Consider the following 17,440-nt stretch of genomic DNA (forward strand, 5'->3'; position numbering starts at 1 on the left):
TAGTATGCAAGTTGGGTCAGAGGCGCTTCGTGCCGTAGACAATGAGAAATAATTAACTTGTCTATCCGACATTATTTCCCGTGTCTATCTCATACCTATCACTTAAGATAATCTCATGTTAATCCTTTCTGAGTAGCCCCACGTGCTGAATTCTCTACCGGTTGCTAGGTTACTGAATTAAAGTATGATACAACACACCAAATTAAATATCAGAAAATAAATTAAGGCGAAGCGTAACCCTCAGTCAAATGGTATTCCCTAAAGTTTTCAAAGGATTGTGCAATTCTAGTTATATTTAGGAAGTATATGACATTATACAGTTTTGAAAAGGTCTTTTAAATAATAAAACTGATCATATTTCACATGACAACAAAAAGATACACGCAAATAAATGGAATAGAACGTTTTACCTAAGATTATTTTTTTAAAAACGTTTGCAGCTATGAGTGCATTTTATACAGTATTTCTTGCTTTATAAAAACATGTCTCAGTGATTTGTTTCCACATATGAGGGGGAGAACAAATCTTTCAGGGTTTATAAATTTCCCCTATTATCAAAAAGGTATCATTTTTATGCCCATATATATGCAGTACCCTTTACCCTAACCATAAGAAAAGCTCATAAAATTTACAAATGTTTCATTTTCTATTACGATTTTTTCTGGATGAATCGAGCAAGTCTGTATCCTATATCCCCAGTATCAATATCTCTAGAATAGACTAACCCTTTGTTATTTGAAAGAAAAACGATATTGTTGTATAGTATTTTCATTTTCATTCTAGTGATTAATTTATCTTAACAATGAATGGCTGTCGCTTTAGTTTTAGCTCGACTATATGAAGTATGGAGAACTGTCCTACTCGACCCGGCGTCGGCGTTGGCGTCCTTCCGCGTCCGCACCTTGGTTAAAGTTTTGATGCACTTTCTCTTTATATCTGTAATTACTTGATGGATTTGTTTGAAACTTAAAATAGTTATTCCTCATCATCACCCACATCATATGGTACAAGGGCCATAACTTTCACACCAATGTTTCATGAATTATCCCCCCCCCCAACATTTTACTTAGAATTTCAGGTTAAAGTTTTGATGCACTTTCACTCTGTCTCAGTTATTACTATATGGATTTGATTCAAACTGAAAGTAGTTGTTCCACATCATCTCCCTTATCATATGACACAAGGTATATAACTCTGGCACTATTTTGTCATGAATTATGTCCCCTTTTAATTTTTCCTAGAATTTAATGTTAATTTTGATGCATTTTCACTATATCTCAGTTATTACTAAATGGATTTGATTCAAACTTGAAGTAGCTGTCCCACATCATAACACAAGGTGCATAACTCTTGCACCAATATTTTATGAATTATGCCCATTTTTTGCTTAGAATTATACTTATTTAGTGTTTTGATACACTTTATCTTTATTTCTCTTATTACTTAATATTTTTGACACAGACTCAAGCTATTGTCCAATATTTTCATCCACCATTGGAGTCATTAAACACTCCAGTAACGGCTCCAGCTTCCTCAGATGTGCCCAGTTTCACTATCCAGCATTTAAATAGTCCAGCGCGCTGTCTCCTGTGACAGCTCTTGTTATTTTACCAACTTGCCCTTGGGATAAGGGATATACAAGGTATACATTTCATACATATACATTTTCACAAATTTGGCTTTATACATATACATTTTCGCAAATTTGACTTTAGCTGTAAAAATATGATGTTGAACTTCAGACCAGTCACTTAGCACAAAATATGGACTGCAATTTTATAGAAAGAGTCATGCAATAATAAATAAGTGTTTTTAAAGGTGATCAGAAGTTTTAATAATTCCTACAAAATATGTTACTCCTTGTAAATCTGTCATTCAAGTGTGTGTTTACGAGGAACTGGTACATTATTTTAATGAAATATGTCACTGGTTGTAGATGCAGCTTTTGCGGTAACTAGGCTCTGTCGTGTTAATGTAAAACCAAGTACCCAAAAGCAACAATAAATAACTTGATTTTCTCCGCCAATATTTAACCTTTTTATGGTACATCATGCGTTTGCTTTTTAATTCTAAATAGACTGGGAAAGTAGGTTTTTTCTATACATTTACAATACATGCTTGAATTGAAAAGCCAGCATCTTGGCTGGTAGGCAACTAAAAACTGAATATTTCATAACATACTTAACATCGAAAATAGTTTAAAATATAATACTAAAGTAAATACATTAAAATGTAAGAAATTAATTATCCAGCGATAAAGTATAACATCTTCCTAATAGCTTTGATGAACATGATTGTCATCTAACATAATTGTAATAACTGTAATTCAAAGTCAACTCATAATTTCACAACCTTTTTAGATCACTGATAACTTGAAATTTCGCTTCAGTATTTGGTTATCTTAAATTGACTAATTGATATATTCATTAAAATCACAAAATAAATAAAACTTATATAAATGACATCAGATCCACAAGGATCCAACTTATTTTTTTTTTCAACTCAATTGGTTATGAGATATTTATATAATTATGTTTTTCATGTAGCAAATATAAAGATTTTCCTTTATTATTAATCGTTGTAGATTTTGTATCTGTTCGTGATTGGAATAGTCCTATTTTTGATCATATCTAGATGATGCTGCAGGAACATTACATTACTGCTTATAAATACAGTCTGTTGCATTTTTTCTTAAATTAGTACATATTCTAATATTGTACGCCAGAGTACCGATTGCAGGAACTTTCTCTACAGTAGATGCGAACTAAATGTTTCAAAACACCCATATATAAAAATCCGTTTCCGCGATGTAATAATTAACAATGATATACTACTAAAACATGGTTCTATAGAACTCGATGTTAAAACATGCAAGTGAACACTCAAAATAATTATTATATAGACTTTGACAGTTAATGGAAGACATTTTCACAGGTATGTGTTCATTCAGACATACGCTATCTCTGTGGTTTGTGTAAATTCTGGTGGAGGTGGGGATTTCTGTCCATTTTGATCCGCCATCTTTTCATCACATTCGCAACTGCTTTCTGTCACAATATTATCTTTTTCTTCCTTAACATTTGTTTCAGAGGCATTAGTTACACTGTTAGCATTTGCCTCTATCTGATGTTCAGTTTCCTCTTTTTCACGTATAAGATCTTTAAGGCTCTTATTTTCGAGCATGAGGATTTCAACTCTGTCAGCCAGTTCACTATGTTGTCTTTTCAACACAGAGTCTTTCCTTTCAAGCTTAAGTTGGCGAATTTCCTCTATCATTTTCGCTTCTTTGTCTTCTAAATCTGAAATTGCGAAATAAAAATAAGGTTTGGCGTATAGATATCAAAGATATTTATTGACAAGAAAATGACATAATATGGCAATTTTGCTGTTGACTAGTATTTGTACCGAAGATAACCAAAATAGTACACACAGTCAAACATATGTATAAAAACCATACTTAGAACAGCCGGGCGACTGTCCTGATCATCAGGATGTCTGTATTATTACCATGAGTAATACACCATTATGGGTCTCTAGCATCCAATACTATTTGTCTTCAAATGTTAAAGTCAATGGGTCAAAATAATTGAAATGATGACGAACAAATTTTAGTTTAACAATTCTACGCTGCATACAGTGAGCTTGTCCATCTTAATCATAATTTATTTAGAACAGAAAGACATCTTTTTTGGAGAGGGTTAATACCTTTGATTGTTTTCTCTGATTCATCTAGACGCTTTTGTGTGACTGTCCGTTCAGCTTCAGTGTGTTCCTGTAATTCTTGAGCTTCTACAAGAGCGTCTTCCAACTGCATAAGGCGCATGCTCAGTGACTCCACTGTCTGGTTCATATCCGTCTACGATATAATTTGAAACTGAGTACTTCACATTGGAAGGAACAGATGAACAGAAGTTATATTATCGCCATAATATTAATGTAAATGGACATGCAGCATTTTAGTGTAGAATACTAGTATTAGTACAGTAAAATGGTGTAAAAATACTTCAGAAAATGGGAAAAGAATGAAACTTGGTACATAACTACTTTAGTGCAAAATACTAAAAATGAGCATGAGACCCACTCCGAAAAATCCAATATGGCCGAAAAATCCAAGATGGCCGCCATATATGTATATATTTTCAAAAATACATAATATAATATATAAACTTTCTATTGACACTTACAGTCATCAGTTATAATAGCAAAAACCCACCTGTTGAATAAATCCAAACATAATATTAACAAAAATACCGCTCTTCCAACAAAAATGAAAAAAGTTGTCTCCTTGGATAAAGTGCTATTAAGCAGAAGAAAAGTTCAAAATGCATTTATATGAATCAAAATTAAGTTATAATTGAAACTGGCATATCAAGAATGTTTAAAATGGCAAACAGTCTGTGCAGAACTTTACAACAATTGTAAATTAATTATAAATACATTCGAACTTCGGTAACTGGAAACCCATCAGAACCGACTAAATTTATTCAAATTTTATCGGTAGTATGAGTGATCAAAAAATATATTATAAAGGATTTGTTTAGGACCTGACGATAGATTAATTGAAGAATGGTGTTCGAATTATCAGAGTTTGAGCAAACGAATTTTTAGTCTGTATGTGTATTAGTGAAAAAATGACATGTGCTTCACTTTGTCATTAGTTTTCGGGACTCAGAATTTGTAAGTGTTACTGTATTCATTTCAATTTATTTACACAAAGAGAACTAATGACACTTAAAAACTATATATTCATTAATTATGTTAGTGTGATAGACCATGTGAACATCCCTGGCCTGTCAGATCTTCATGATTTCTTTGGGAAAAAGTCATTGCCGGTTGATCGCGTAATCAAACTTACATTTGCATGCCCCCTGTAATATTTGTTTTTGTCAAATTGTAGACATTGTGCCATAACAAGGGTTTTTTAGTTTAATGTCATAAGACATAATGTACAGCCCACTAATGCCTGATCACTCTCAGGCAAAGACCATGAAGATCATACTGCTTCCTGAAATTTTGACGCGGTGGGAGGGGGATCAAACTCGAAAAATGTGCAGTTCTAAAGTTCATACTGCGCGCTTTTAACACCCTTGCCAGGTGCTCACGGCGTCTAACACGTTCACACTAATTTTCTTACCCGCGTTTCTTCACGTCCAGTGTGTTCTTACTACATTCTTGTCGATCAGTCGATTGCCCCTCTCGTTACCATGCTTTAAACCCATATGCTTATCACCTTTTCACTGCATTCGTCGGCTACTTATAAATACTACGCCATGCGCCTCTTTTTTCCATTCCTTCTGCAAGTTATATTGACATAATTGTGTCCGCATCTACACTCAACAACCATAAATTACAATAAAGGACGACCCCCTACCCTACCCCAACGCCCCAATGAAGAAAAAAGAGCAGTCTTATAGAGGGAATGCGGTGGAATAAGCAAAAGCAGTGCGAAGGATATACTGAGGTCCAAAAGTCCACTACAAGCTGCCAGTGCTGCTGAGGCCATGATTATGTGGCAATTCCTGATGATGTTCGATACCCATTGCTGATTGAAAACGAAGTGATTGGGAATTGGATCCAGTATTCATACTTAATTTTCATGCTGCAAACGCATAGGCGTAGGAGCAGGGGGGGCCAGCGGGGGCCAGGCCCCCCAAAGCTAGGACATGGGGGGGGCCAAACTATAGATTGGCCCCCCCAATATTTTGGAAAAGAGATATAACTTGCAGTCTAATATAACATTTACTTAGCATCATATAATTCTTTTCTACCTGATTTCTGATTTGCATTTGGCCTTCCCTTGTATTCCGACTTGTCTCTTTTCGTAGTGTGAGTACTGAAATCTGTACACGCCACGCCAAGCATTGTTTGATTACATTTTATAAAAATAATATATCATTGAGCGCAATCACTACAGTTCCGGTTTGAGCGTCTGCAAAATCTATGTAACTATTAAGCCTGTTTACGCATGTAAACGTTATGTATTTTTTTGTTTTTCATTGTCCATTAAAGGGAAATGATATTTCCACAACTTTATATCACAATTAGACAAATGCAGCGCTAATTGACTGTATGTCCAGGGCTTCAACAGAAGAATGTAAAAAAAAATGGCACACTTAATTAGAATAATACTAATATGATGTTTAAGACGTTCAGTGCCTAGTCGTATGTGTATTATCAGAATAACCAATGATTGCTAAAACATAGAGGCTTGAGGGGCCTCTGGCCATTTGGCCCCTGTACAAGGCTTTGAGGCTTTGTCATGAATAATGCACCGGGGATACCCCCCCCCCCCCCCCCGGTCGAAAAGGTTTGGCCCCCCCCCCCCAAAGTTAAACTCGCTCCTACACCCATGAAACGTGACACAGGTGTGTTAAGAACCGAAAGAACGTATTAATAACCTTATGCGGTTTACTACAATGTGGCATGCACGTAGCATGGTCATAGCACACAAGCGTAGATAAGTTGTAGTAAGAACCCATTGACGTAGCAAGAACGCTATGATAACCCAAAGACGCGCAGTGAGCACGCCATGCAGCCTTTCCCGTCCGCACCACGCTTGTACTATGTCCTACTAGGTTTTAGTTAATCTTACTACGTCCTTCCTGCTTCCTGATTAGAACCGCGTTCTCACTACATTTGTTTTGAACATGTCCAAAATTCGACCGCGTTCTTACACTCATGGAGACCATAATTATTAATTATCTGTTCTTATCGGAGTCTACTGTATTTCTTCCACATTGTACAAATTCTTACTGCGTCCTGCTAGTTTTTTCGACGTAGCAGGAATGTGGCTGAGTGTAACGGGGTATAAATTAAGAGCAGAATCTATCATTTCTACAAGAAAAATGTGCTTAATATCTATTTCGGACATTTACTAAAATAAAATTAAATTAAATGTGAGTACTTGAGGATTTTTCTAATGAGCACAGGTACATTCGAACACAATTTTAATACCAATTTAAATTACTAGTTTTAAGACGACAAATATTATTATTTACCATTTGTACTTCCAGTTAAGCAGTCCAATGTAAGAATTTAAACCCTGTCTTGTCAAACAAAACTAACCAGTACAGCTCGCGCTTACCGGTGAATCAAGCTTTTAATGCATTTTCTACATCTTCCTACAAGCAAACTGTTCGTATTATTATTTCTGGGGTATAATGGAGGCTTTTCGATACTCTTCTTTACAGCAAAAAATGGTCAAGTAGCTTGATCAACGATCTGTTCACATATAGATTAGGGCTATAATGTGCATTCCTGCATCGTCTGCTACATTAGTCGGGCACATATGGGTGTCAGGTGTTCTATCACTTTCCTAAAATTCCCAGTCAAGATAAATAAGGCTGACCGAGAGATCTTTGATATATTGGAACCTTTCCATAGTTTTTGTCTCAAGTACCGAGACTCGTACCAATGCTCCTCAAGTGCATTTTCAACCCCGATAAGTCTGTCGAGGAAGACGTAATTTGTCAAACGTGCTGAAATGCTCTGCACTGCTTTATGCAAGTTAACTAAAGTTGTCGACAATTCGTGCTTGTGTGTACTGACAAGATAACTGACATGTACCTTATTTCAGATTTCAGCTCCTGTTCAGAGTAATATATTTCACAGAATAGTTACTTTAAATGTTGTCCCTGAAGCAATTTTATATTTTCAGCCTTACTCTTCTTTGTTACACATTTAGCAATTTATTCGCAGACATTGTGACTGCGGTGCATAATAAGGAACATTGTTTCATTTGATCCTACTAGCCCGTCGCTATAATCTATTCTTGCATTTCGAAATCCAAAATGGGAAAAGGGGTAGTTGTCGTACTTGGTGTCAAAAAAACTACAATTTTATATAGCAACTAAGTTAATTGACCTTCACATTCTCCATATTACTTACCCTCTATAAACAAGGTTTCATAAAGAAGTCTTTAGAATTTGCAATGTTGAAGTTATTGAAGAATCGCCATTTGCAACGATGGACCGACATACAGACGGACAAAATGATGTCAAGAGGAGAAAATAAGTAACAAGCATGTTCTCAATTTGTCCCTCTGTTATGTAAATTTTTTTTCAAGAAACGATTCTCCTTGTTTTTGAAGAAATGCAGGATGACACTTTGTGTCATATTCGTGCACTATTTGTTGCCATAGCAAACACTTTGTTGCATAGGAACAAATTTAGATGACATTGGTTTCTCTGCATTGCCATCTATCCATGTACCACGTATCATGAAAAATTCTGCTGTAGTTTCAAGTTATTGCAGTATCCATCTGCATGGCTGGCGTATTGACATGCATAAGGGGCACCCATAAGCCCCATCTGGCTAAATACTGGTAAGGGATAATAACAATGTTTCCATATGCTTGTGACAGGAAAGGCCGTACCCGGGGACAGTAACCATCAAAACAAACAAAAACCCTTTACAATATTTACAATTTATTTACATAAGATGATTATTAACAATGAATAGATATGAAAAGAAAAAAAAATGATTATAAGAAAGAAAAAAAAGAAAGTTCAGTATCTCTAGATACAAAAGTTCTTATACTTCCATTCTAAACTGACGTGACACAGGTCTTTAATGTAATTGTGAACTTTAAGTAGCACAAACAAAACATATCTCAAAATCCGTCCCCTTTAAACCGTGAATACGTTTATTCCGTATTGGCTCCCCATGGTGGTAGGTGATTGCATCCCTGAGCTGACTTCAGAGGATAACAAAATCATCGTCTTTGCGGTTTACGGCACAACCATGGACGAAAGCTCTGCGCTGGGAAAATCACATCCAGGCGAATGAAGACAAGTGAACCTCGGGCATTGTACTTCCGGGTTATGACATCACCAGGTAAATCGTTGGCGGAAGAAGCTAAAATATATAACATATGGTAAGCACCATAGCAAAACAAATAAGTCAGGGCATAAAACTGCTCCTTTGGGTACACCATACCTCCGTAGGCTCCCACTAAATAATACGTGCTTACTTATACAAAACATATGTGCTACTAAGTTCAAACGTCACATGATTAAAATACGTCACTTATTACTTCCATATTACAAAGATTACTTACTTAAAAGACTAAATTAAAGTATGAAATGATATGAAAAGTATATGATGAAACATTATAGATACGGACATGATAAACTGCAGCTATTATTTACAACTACAAATTAACAAAATTCAATGTAAATCAAACGTTATATGATAGTTGGATCCATATAATATCTAATGCCATACACTAAAACGGAAAATTGTATGTGTATGCAATAGACTGTCACACAATTTCATATTACAATAATATTACATGGTACTAGACTTGCCATATAAATTTATACATAACAATACAATGCAGTATGGCGTTCCATAATAACGAAATGTTTGACATAGTTTTTGAAACAAAGTACTTTATAAATATCATGTTACAAATTTCAGTACAAATTTTACAATCTTATATAAATGAAACATTTTAGATTCCTCTTTCGAAATAATTTACAAAAGTCTGAAAAATTTAATAAATCCATCTGACATACCGAAACTAGCTAAAATCATATGCCGAAAAGTAAATGTTACAGAATTCTGTAGAATGAACAAAAATTTACCCAAAAAAAATCGTAATGCAAAATCATACAAAATCTAACAAATAAATTTCTTACCTCGATCGGCATAAATTTCTAGCAAGAAAATAATTCAGACATAGATTCGTCTATAAAGTCGTAAGGTGGTGTGCGCAAGGCATATCTAGTCCAGTCTATTTAAAGGGTAATGTCCCGCCAAATACTAATTTCATGGGATTCACGGCTAAGCCGTGGACTCCGACTATTGTCATTTTCACGGGATTCACGATATAGCCGGGGAATCTAACTACTTTTGGCGCGAATTTAATTGACAATTTGAGGCCCATTATAGTGGTTTTGGGGATAAAAACATAAATTACTGAAGTTTATAAAATATCAACTTTCTTATACTGAACGAATTTATGAAATTTACATGGAAATTTAAGTTATGAAATACAGAAAAACATGAGAGGTATTTCATGCGTGAAATCTGACATTTACCTCAATAACTCAAAAATTTAACAAAAAGATGATGCAATACCTGCATTTACAATACATATAAAATAAGGCCCGTATGTCAATTTGTGACAATGCTGCTGTGGAGGGAATTCAAGTGAAATAATATAAATTACATATATTAAAACAAAATATTCTTTAAAATATGAAAACTACACAATGATAATATTAAACTAAGTTTTAAAGGTTAGATTTTTGCCGTTACCATGGAAACAGAAAGAAACTAACATCATTTGAATTGTTATTTTTGCATTTGATGCAAATTTAGAATTTATTTTATTATATACATTTATATTTAGTGCATTTTTGGGGTGAATGTAAATATAATGACCTTTCATTAGAATCTTCTAAGGTAAATATTGAGTTTTGGCGGCCATTTTGGAAAATGGCCGCCATATCGGCCATCTTGACAGATATCAAATGGGTCCCATGAAAAAAATGTTTTTAATGCTTTAATAAATAGCTGTGCCAATTTTGGTGCTTTCCCCATTTTCTAAAGTATTTTGGCATTTTCTGTTACGAATTGATCGCACTATATATGATGTGTCACAGTAAAAGTGAAACAGAGATAAAGGCAGAGAAAATATGGTCTGATTTATTGTAAATGCTGGATATATAGGCAAAATTTAATCTATTTTTTTATTTTGTTGGGTTAAACGTCGCACCGACACAATTATAGGCCATATGGGGACATTCCAGCTTTTATGGTTGAGGAAGACTCCAGGTGTCCGTCCGTGCATTATTTCATCACGAGCTGGTATCTGGGTAGAACCACCGACCTTCCGTAAGCTAGCTGGATTTAAAGATATACCGTGGGTAAACACAGACATAAACTTGTGTTATATAATAAAAGTTATTGTGCCGAAGGATTCTAGACAATGGAACTCTTTTGTAATCATGACAATAAAAGCCGTTATACTAAGTACATAATCGTACCTATTCCATAGAGCCGACTTTCTTGTTTAAGGAAAGACAATTGGTTTTTGATATATGGACATATCTTGTTTCAGAAGCCTGCAACGATATTTGTTCTTATTTCCTAGACACTTTAGATCAATAGAACTTGTATTATGTTGAAATGTATACGCTGTACGTAAATAAGATGACAGAGAAATATTACGTAAAACGAACCCACCATATCTTGTTTAAAATGTAATTTGTAGTCTTCCAACTCTCCCATTCGCAGCTCCACACTCATCTGTCGTCTGCTCAGTCGCCATTTCTCCGTTTCAGTGTGTCTGTTGATCTCGTGCACCTCGAGATTTTCTTTCGTTTCTCGATAAACTGTTTCTCCCCTTTTAAGGTTTGATTTTTCGTAAGAAAAGTCGCCTACCCAAAAGTTTTAATCTTTTAAAACATTATTTTAGGAAATGCTCATAAAGCTGTGCCCTTTTTCTGCCGCTTAATATTCGACAAAGGTATCTAGTTTTTAAAATTGGTTTTATTTGGGTGGTTCAATTTAGTCAGCAACAATAAATAGTCCGTTACTGATAAGATAGCAAACAGTAACAATTTTTGGGGCGGAATTTAGCTGAATAGCATATATGGTTACAAAAGCATGAAACTGTCAGAGTCTGTTTTTTTCAAATATAAAGTGCATCCCAAAATACCTACCCTCATCCAATACGGTCACCATTTCAAAATGGTTGCTTGAATTTCAATAAAAATATACCTACTCGCAATTTAAAGTATCTATATATGCTGTACTTTGAGGATTTAAAAGCTACACATTTAATCGATTATCAAATGTACAATATGGAAGAATAATTAAAAGTCAAGTAATTTGGAATGTAAAATTACTTTACTTTACAACTTGAATATTTGATTGATCATGATCCATATCAATGATTATATTGCTTTATAGTTTTAAGCATTGTAAGGTTTATAAAACGGTTAGCTCAGTAAACGCGCTTCAGAGTTCAGCTATGAGAAATTTTAACATAAAGCAAAACTAGGAAAAAATAGTTAAGTGAGCCATCTTAATTTCATGTGATTTCGTTTGCAGAAATGAGAACGAAGAAAGCTATTACTCGTACATGTATTCACAAATATTTATGATCCCTTTAAAAGGCAGCCATGTTTAAAGTAGAATAAGCATGTATCTGATTCTGCAGACAATTCAACATATATAAATCTACAGGATATGATTTCTTAGACAGCATGAGACATTCGAACACTATAACTACTATTTTCTGCATGTTTTGGGTCATATTGCTGGTGGTATTTTTGAATATGGCGGCTTATAGTAACATCAGAAAACAATGAATAACTTCATTCTTATGTATGGTTGTCACATTCTGGTATTATTTCATGCGAGCACTTTGAAAACATGGGAGTCATATTGATTAATTTTCTACACCACCGGGTTATTTGTTATGTATTCAATGTAACATGTTTTAAAAAAGTCATTATTGGATATTAATTTTGAAAGCTAATTGGATTTGTATTCCGTTCTATGAAATAAAATACAAAATACTACATAAATCTGCTACAAATATATAGTTCGTAACACGTCATTTACAGCACGAGAGACAGATGGATTTTTCCAGCACCGGTAACAATACCGGAAATCCCCGTCCGGTATGCAAGAATATTTATTCTCTTATTCAAGGAGGTCATGTTGAAAGAGTGGTCATCTAAATCCAATAAAGATGTTCTAGGAGTTCAATGCTTGTATCATAATGTCATTATACATTTTCTATTAATGTGAAGTGAGCTAAGAAGTTCAGATCTTATGATATAGTCGCTAGACGTAATGAAAGTAAATGCGGAATATCTGAAACTGCACGAGACATGGTGCGACCAGTGACAGACAGTGACCTGTGAAAGACAATCTACATGTATACAGGAGAAACTTACTTCAGCACCAACTAACAACAAGTATACTTTTAAATAAACAAGAGCTGTCCGTAAGACAGCCAAGCTCGACTATTCGAAATATTGTCACGGAAGGCAGGAAATTAATTACCCAAAATGTTAAATAATCCCAAAAGAGTTTTAAGTTCGAAACGGGGGTATAATTTGACCAAAATGCACATCAGAGTTATGGGACTGATGCTATCAAACTAGTTTAATAACCCCGAAGAAAAGAAAATTAAGTTTCAATCCATATCTGCATTAGTTTTGGAGTAGTAACTTTCATGTAAAACTTTAACCAAGAATTTTCTAAAGTCCAAAAAGGGCGCATAAATTTGCTCAAAATACATGTTAAGAGTTATGGAACTTGACCCCGTGAGGTTGGTAACTGACCTAGAAAAGAATAAAATAAGTTTCAAAGCTATATGCCTTTTGGTAATAGCTGTATTTTCTTGCACGCAAACCTTTAACCAGGGATTTTCTTTAAATTTCCAAAAGGGGGCATAATTTGCCCAAAATACATGGTCAGAGTTTATGGGACTTGATTCTATCAACTAGTTTTATAAACCCGAAGACACATGTTGAAGTTTCAATTAATATCTGCATTAGGTTTTGGAGATAGTAATTGCATGTAAAACTTTAAACCGGATTTTCTAAGCCAAAAGGGGGCATAATTTGCTCAAAATACATGTCAGAGTTATGGGACTTGGCCCCGTGAGGAGGTAATTTGATCTAGAAAAAAAAAAATAAGTTTCAAATCAATATGCTTTTAGTAAAGCTGTATGTACTTGCACGCAAACTTTAACCAGAATTTTTAAATCCAAAAGGGGGCATAATTTGGCCAAAATACATGTCAGAGTTATGGGACTTGACCCAGTGAGGTGGGTTAATTGATCTAGAAAAAGAAAAAATAAGTTTCAAATCATATGCCTTTTAGTAATAGCTGTATGTATTGCACGCAAACTTTAACCAAATTTTCTAAGTACAAAAGGGGGCATATTTGGCCAAAATGAAGGTCAGAGTTATGGGACTTGGTGCTATCAACTAGTTTTATAACCCCGAAGACACATGTGAAGTTTCAATTCAATATTTGCATTAGTTTTGGAGATAGTAACTTGCATGTAAAACTTTAACCAGAATTTTCTAAGTCCAAAAGGGGGCATAATTTGCTCAAAATACATGTTAGAGTTATGGAACTTGACCCAATGAGGTTGGTAATTGACCTAGAAAAAGAATAAATAAGTTTCAAAGCTATATGCCTTTAAATGATAGCTGTATGTACTTGCATGCAAAAACTTAACCAAGGTGTGACGCCGACGCCGACGCCGACGCCGACGCCGACGCCAGGGTGAGTAGAATAGCTAGACTATTCTTCGAATAGTCGAGCTAAAAATGAAGTTAAGCTTACCTGGACGTGTCTTTCTTCTATGTGTTTAAGACAGACAGACAAATTATCTAAACTGTCCACGAGGTCCTCCGCTGTGTCCACCAACGCTATTGACTTCTTGTGGTTAAATACTGGGTTCATATTCAATGTTATGTTCGTCGCCATCTCTTTTTCAGAACTGTCCACTGCTTCTCCTTTATCTTCAAACAATCCGATCACATAATACTGTTTCTAGCTGTAAGATGTGTTTTATCCTAAAGAGCTCATACAATGCGTAACAGCACTTTTAATTATATTAACAAATAATATTGCTACAGTTACACTCCTCGTCACCTGCGCATACATTTGTAAATATTACTAAGTATGAAAACCACGAATGTATAGCAATTTCACACATAGGGTAAAATGGGGTATCTGGGACAGTGGGGAAACTGGGACACTTTACACTTTTCAGTAAATTGGGGTAAATATTGATTACGTTCCCTAAATAAGATCATATGTTTAAAAAAAGAACATTCAGTGTTAAAGCCTAATATGACAGAACATTTTCTGCCGATGGATTGGAAATATTTTAAGAATCGATTTTCTTAGACATATGTTGAGAGTATTACTATTAAATAAAAAAGGAAAACATAAAATTACAAAAGCTGTAAATAATATGCCTATTTTTTCAGATGGTGCTTTAAAAATTTCTCGTTATGTTCCTGTCTAGGGGAAAACGCACAATGGAAATAGTCGTTTGACTTTCTAGATAAATTTGCTTATATGTGGTCGGTATATCAATAAGATCTTAAGATTTTTTAATTTCGGTACCGTAAACGTCTTGATCATAAATGTGACGTCAATTTTGACGCAAGAAGCTGGTTCTCGTATACATGTAATATCGCATTTAACTTGTTTGAAATATTGAAGTGTATTATGTATCATTGCAAATCAAGGACTGGCTTATTTTTTTTTTAATTCTATAAAAAAGTATAATGATTTTGTTTTTTTTTTTTACTTTCATTTTGAATAATAAAGTGGCCTGTCATGAACCGTTGCGTTGAAGTCAGGGCAACGCGTTATAAAACAGGTGCTTGTTTGTGAAATATGGAAAGTCCAAAATATCTATATTGGTATGTGTTGATACCTTCAGTTATTGGAAGAGTTGCAAAACTGTAGGTATCACATTACTATTTCATACAATGAGATTTGTTTTTGAGAAATTACAACATACTTTATTTTTGAATGTTCCTTTTCAAGGTGTCCCACTTACCCTACTGTATTGGGGCAAGTGGGACACTGTCGTTAAGAACAAGTTCTCCGTGATTTTATTTTTGAACAAACTGGATGCTGAAAGAAAAAGGGGATATACTCCAATTGCAGTACATTAAAATGTTTTTACATAAATGGACATAACCCCCTATAAATTGTCAACTTTTTAAACTTTTTCCACAAATGAAATGAAATAGGAAAGAAAGTCTAGTAAATGACGAAACTCTGATATTTTGTAAGTTACCATAGTTCACAGGCATGGTCATAATATATATTAGCTTAAATCTGGTGCAACTACTGAATTTTCTACCCGATACCAAGTTTACATGATCTAAGTCACTGTTTAGTCACATAAGTTTATTTAAAGGGAGTCGTTCCGTGAACCCTCCCACTCATTCCGCGTAAAATCTGGTGAGTTTAGATTTTTTGATAGTGTAATAGGCTAATAGTGATATTTCTTTCATGTTTAAAGAAACTGTCGGCAAATCTTATATTAATAAGTAGTATTTATACTAGGTGAAGCGCAGGAACCAACTGACAGTCAAGCCAACATGGTAGTTCTTTTAGTTAATTACTCCTTTAAAATATGACGTTGTGTCAAATATTCAGGCTAAAGCAAACACTAAATATTGGCCAGACAACACATTTTAGGTACAGTTGCCAATAGTTTCCGAGAGCGTATGCCCATGTGTCCCTCTAGATCTCCTTAACCCTGCCTTCATTCCCCACACATTTCATCCCCTCCGAGTTTTCCTGTATGCAAACAGCTAGTTAATGTCCTTACTTCTTTGTGAAAAAAGACACACATTTTAATTGTCACGTTAATATTTGATAAAATCTATGTTTTAAGACTGTTTAAAATTTTGATCAGTTTCAAGTTTAAAAATCACACATATAAGTACAAAATGGATTATGTCAAGTTTATGTTTATTCATACATAGTTATTTCCACTGATAACATTTTTTTTATTTTAAATGATTTATTATATAAGCATATATTGAAACAAATAATGACATAATTTAGGCAAAAATTGGACATATTGATTTCTTTATGCATCCTTGTTTTACAAAACAGACATAAATTGTAATTAATACTGAGCTATATTTTCAGTTTAGAATTCTTTTTTGATCTGTGGACATGAATGGTTTCATTTGTCATAAATGCGACTGTAATATACATAAATTCTAATAAAACTAAAATGTCCCAAGTTACCCCAACTGGGTGGGGTAACTTGGGACATTTGACCAATGTTTAAATAATTTATATTTAATCACTGGTTATCAGGTATTTGTAAAAGTTTATATTCGTCATATATTATATAGTTTGCGCATACTGAAATATCAATAAATCAAGTTTATATTTTGTCTTTCTAAAATATTACTCAACAGTGTTTCTTTAAGTGTCCCAGTTACCCCATTTTACCCTAAACTTTTTTATTCGAGCAATATACATTGTATATTAAAGACAGTAATTAATCCATCAAAACTGTCATCAGTTAACAATATGATCAAATATGCTACACACGTGACCTCCCTTCCTGTTTGATGTTTAACCACAAACAGAGACCAACAATCAACTTCTTGTTTTTTGGGGTCATTTCAAGAAAAATAAAAAATAATGTGTTTGTGATATCATAAATGGTTATGCTTTTAAAAAATAGACATATTAAAATTACCCCGAACATTAATATCAAATAGATTACTTTTTTCCCTAAAGACCTTAAAGATTAAGACTGTACAAAAAACCTTGAAACAAAAAAAAAGACGACATTTTCATGCTACAGATTTTACAGAATGTTTGGGAAAATATATCTTGGTTTCCCCATACAGTACAAAAAAATTTCTTATTATTTTTCCTTCCCTGTTTATTTTTAATATCCTATGAA

General features: G+C 34.1%; 1 protein-coding gene across 1 annotated transcript in view; it reads right to left on the bottom strand.

Moving 5' to 3' along the window:
* Positions 1–2,192: 2,192 nt before the first annotated feature.
* Positions 2,193–17,440, bottom strand: part of LOC123542728 (myosin-16-like) — a 33,575-nt gene continuing 18,327 nt past the window's right edge. Inside the window, exons 6-8 of the mRNA XM_053538018.1 lie at positions 11,194–11,387; positions 3,706–3,856; positions 2,193–3,299 (exon numbers count right to left, since the gene is read on the bottom strand). Coding sequence (XP_053393993.1) covers positions 2,947–3,299; positions 3,706–3,856; positions 11,194–11,387 — 698 coding nt within the window. The 3' untranslated portion in view covers positions 2,193–2,946. The remainder of the gene's footprint in view (positions 3,300–3,705; positions 3,857–11,193; positions 11,388–17,440) is intronic.

Source organism: Mercenaria mercenaria, chromosome 1, assembly GCF_021730395.1.
Source record: "Mercenaria mercenaria strain notata chromosome 1, MADL_Memer_1, whole genome shotgun sequence".
In the NCBI taxonomy this organism is placed as follows: domain Eukaryota; kingdom Metazoa; phylum Mollusca; class Bivalvia; order Venerida; family Veneridae; genus Mercenaria; species Mercenaria mercenaria.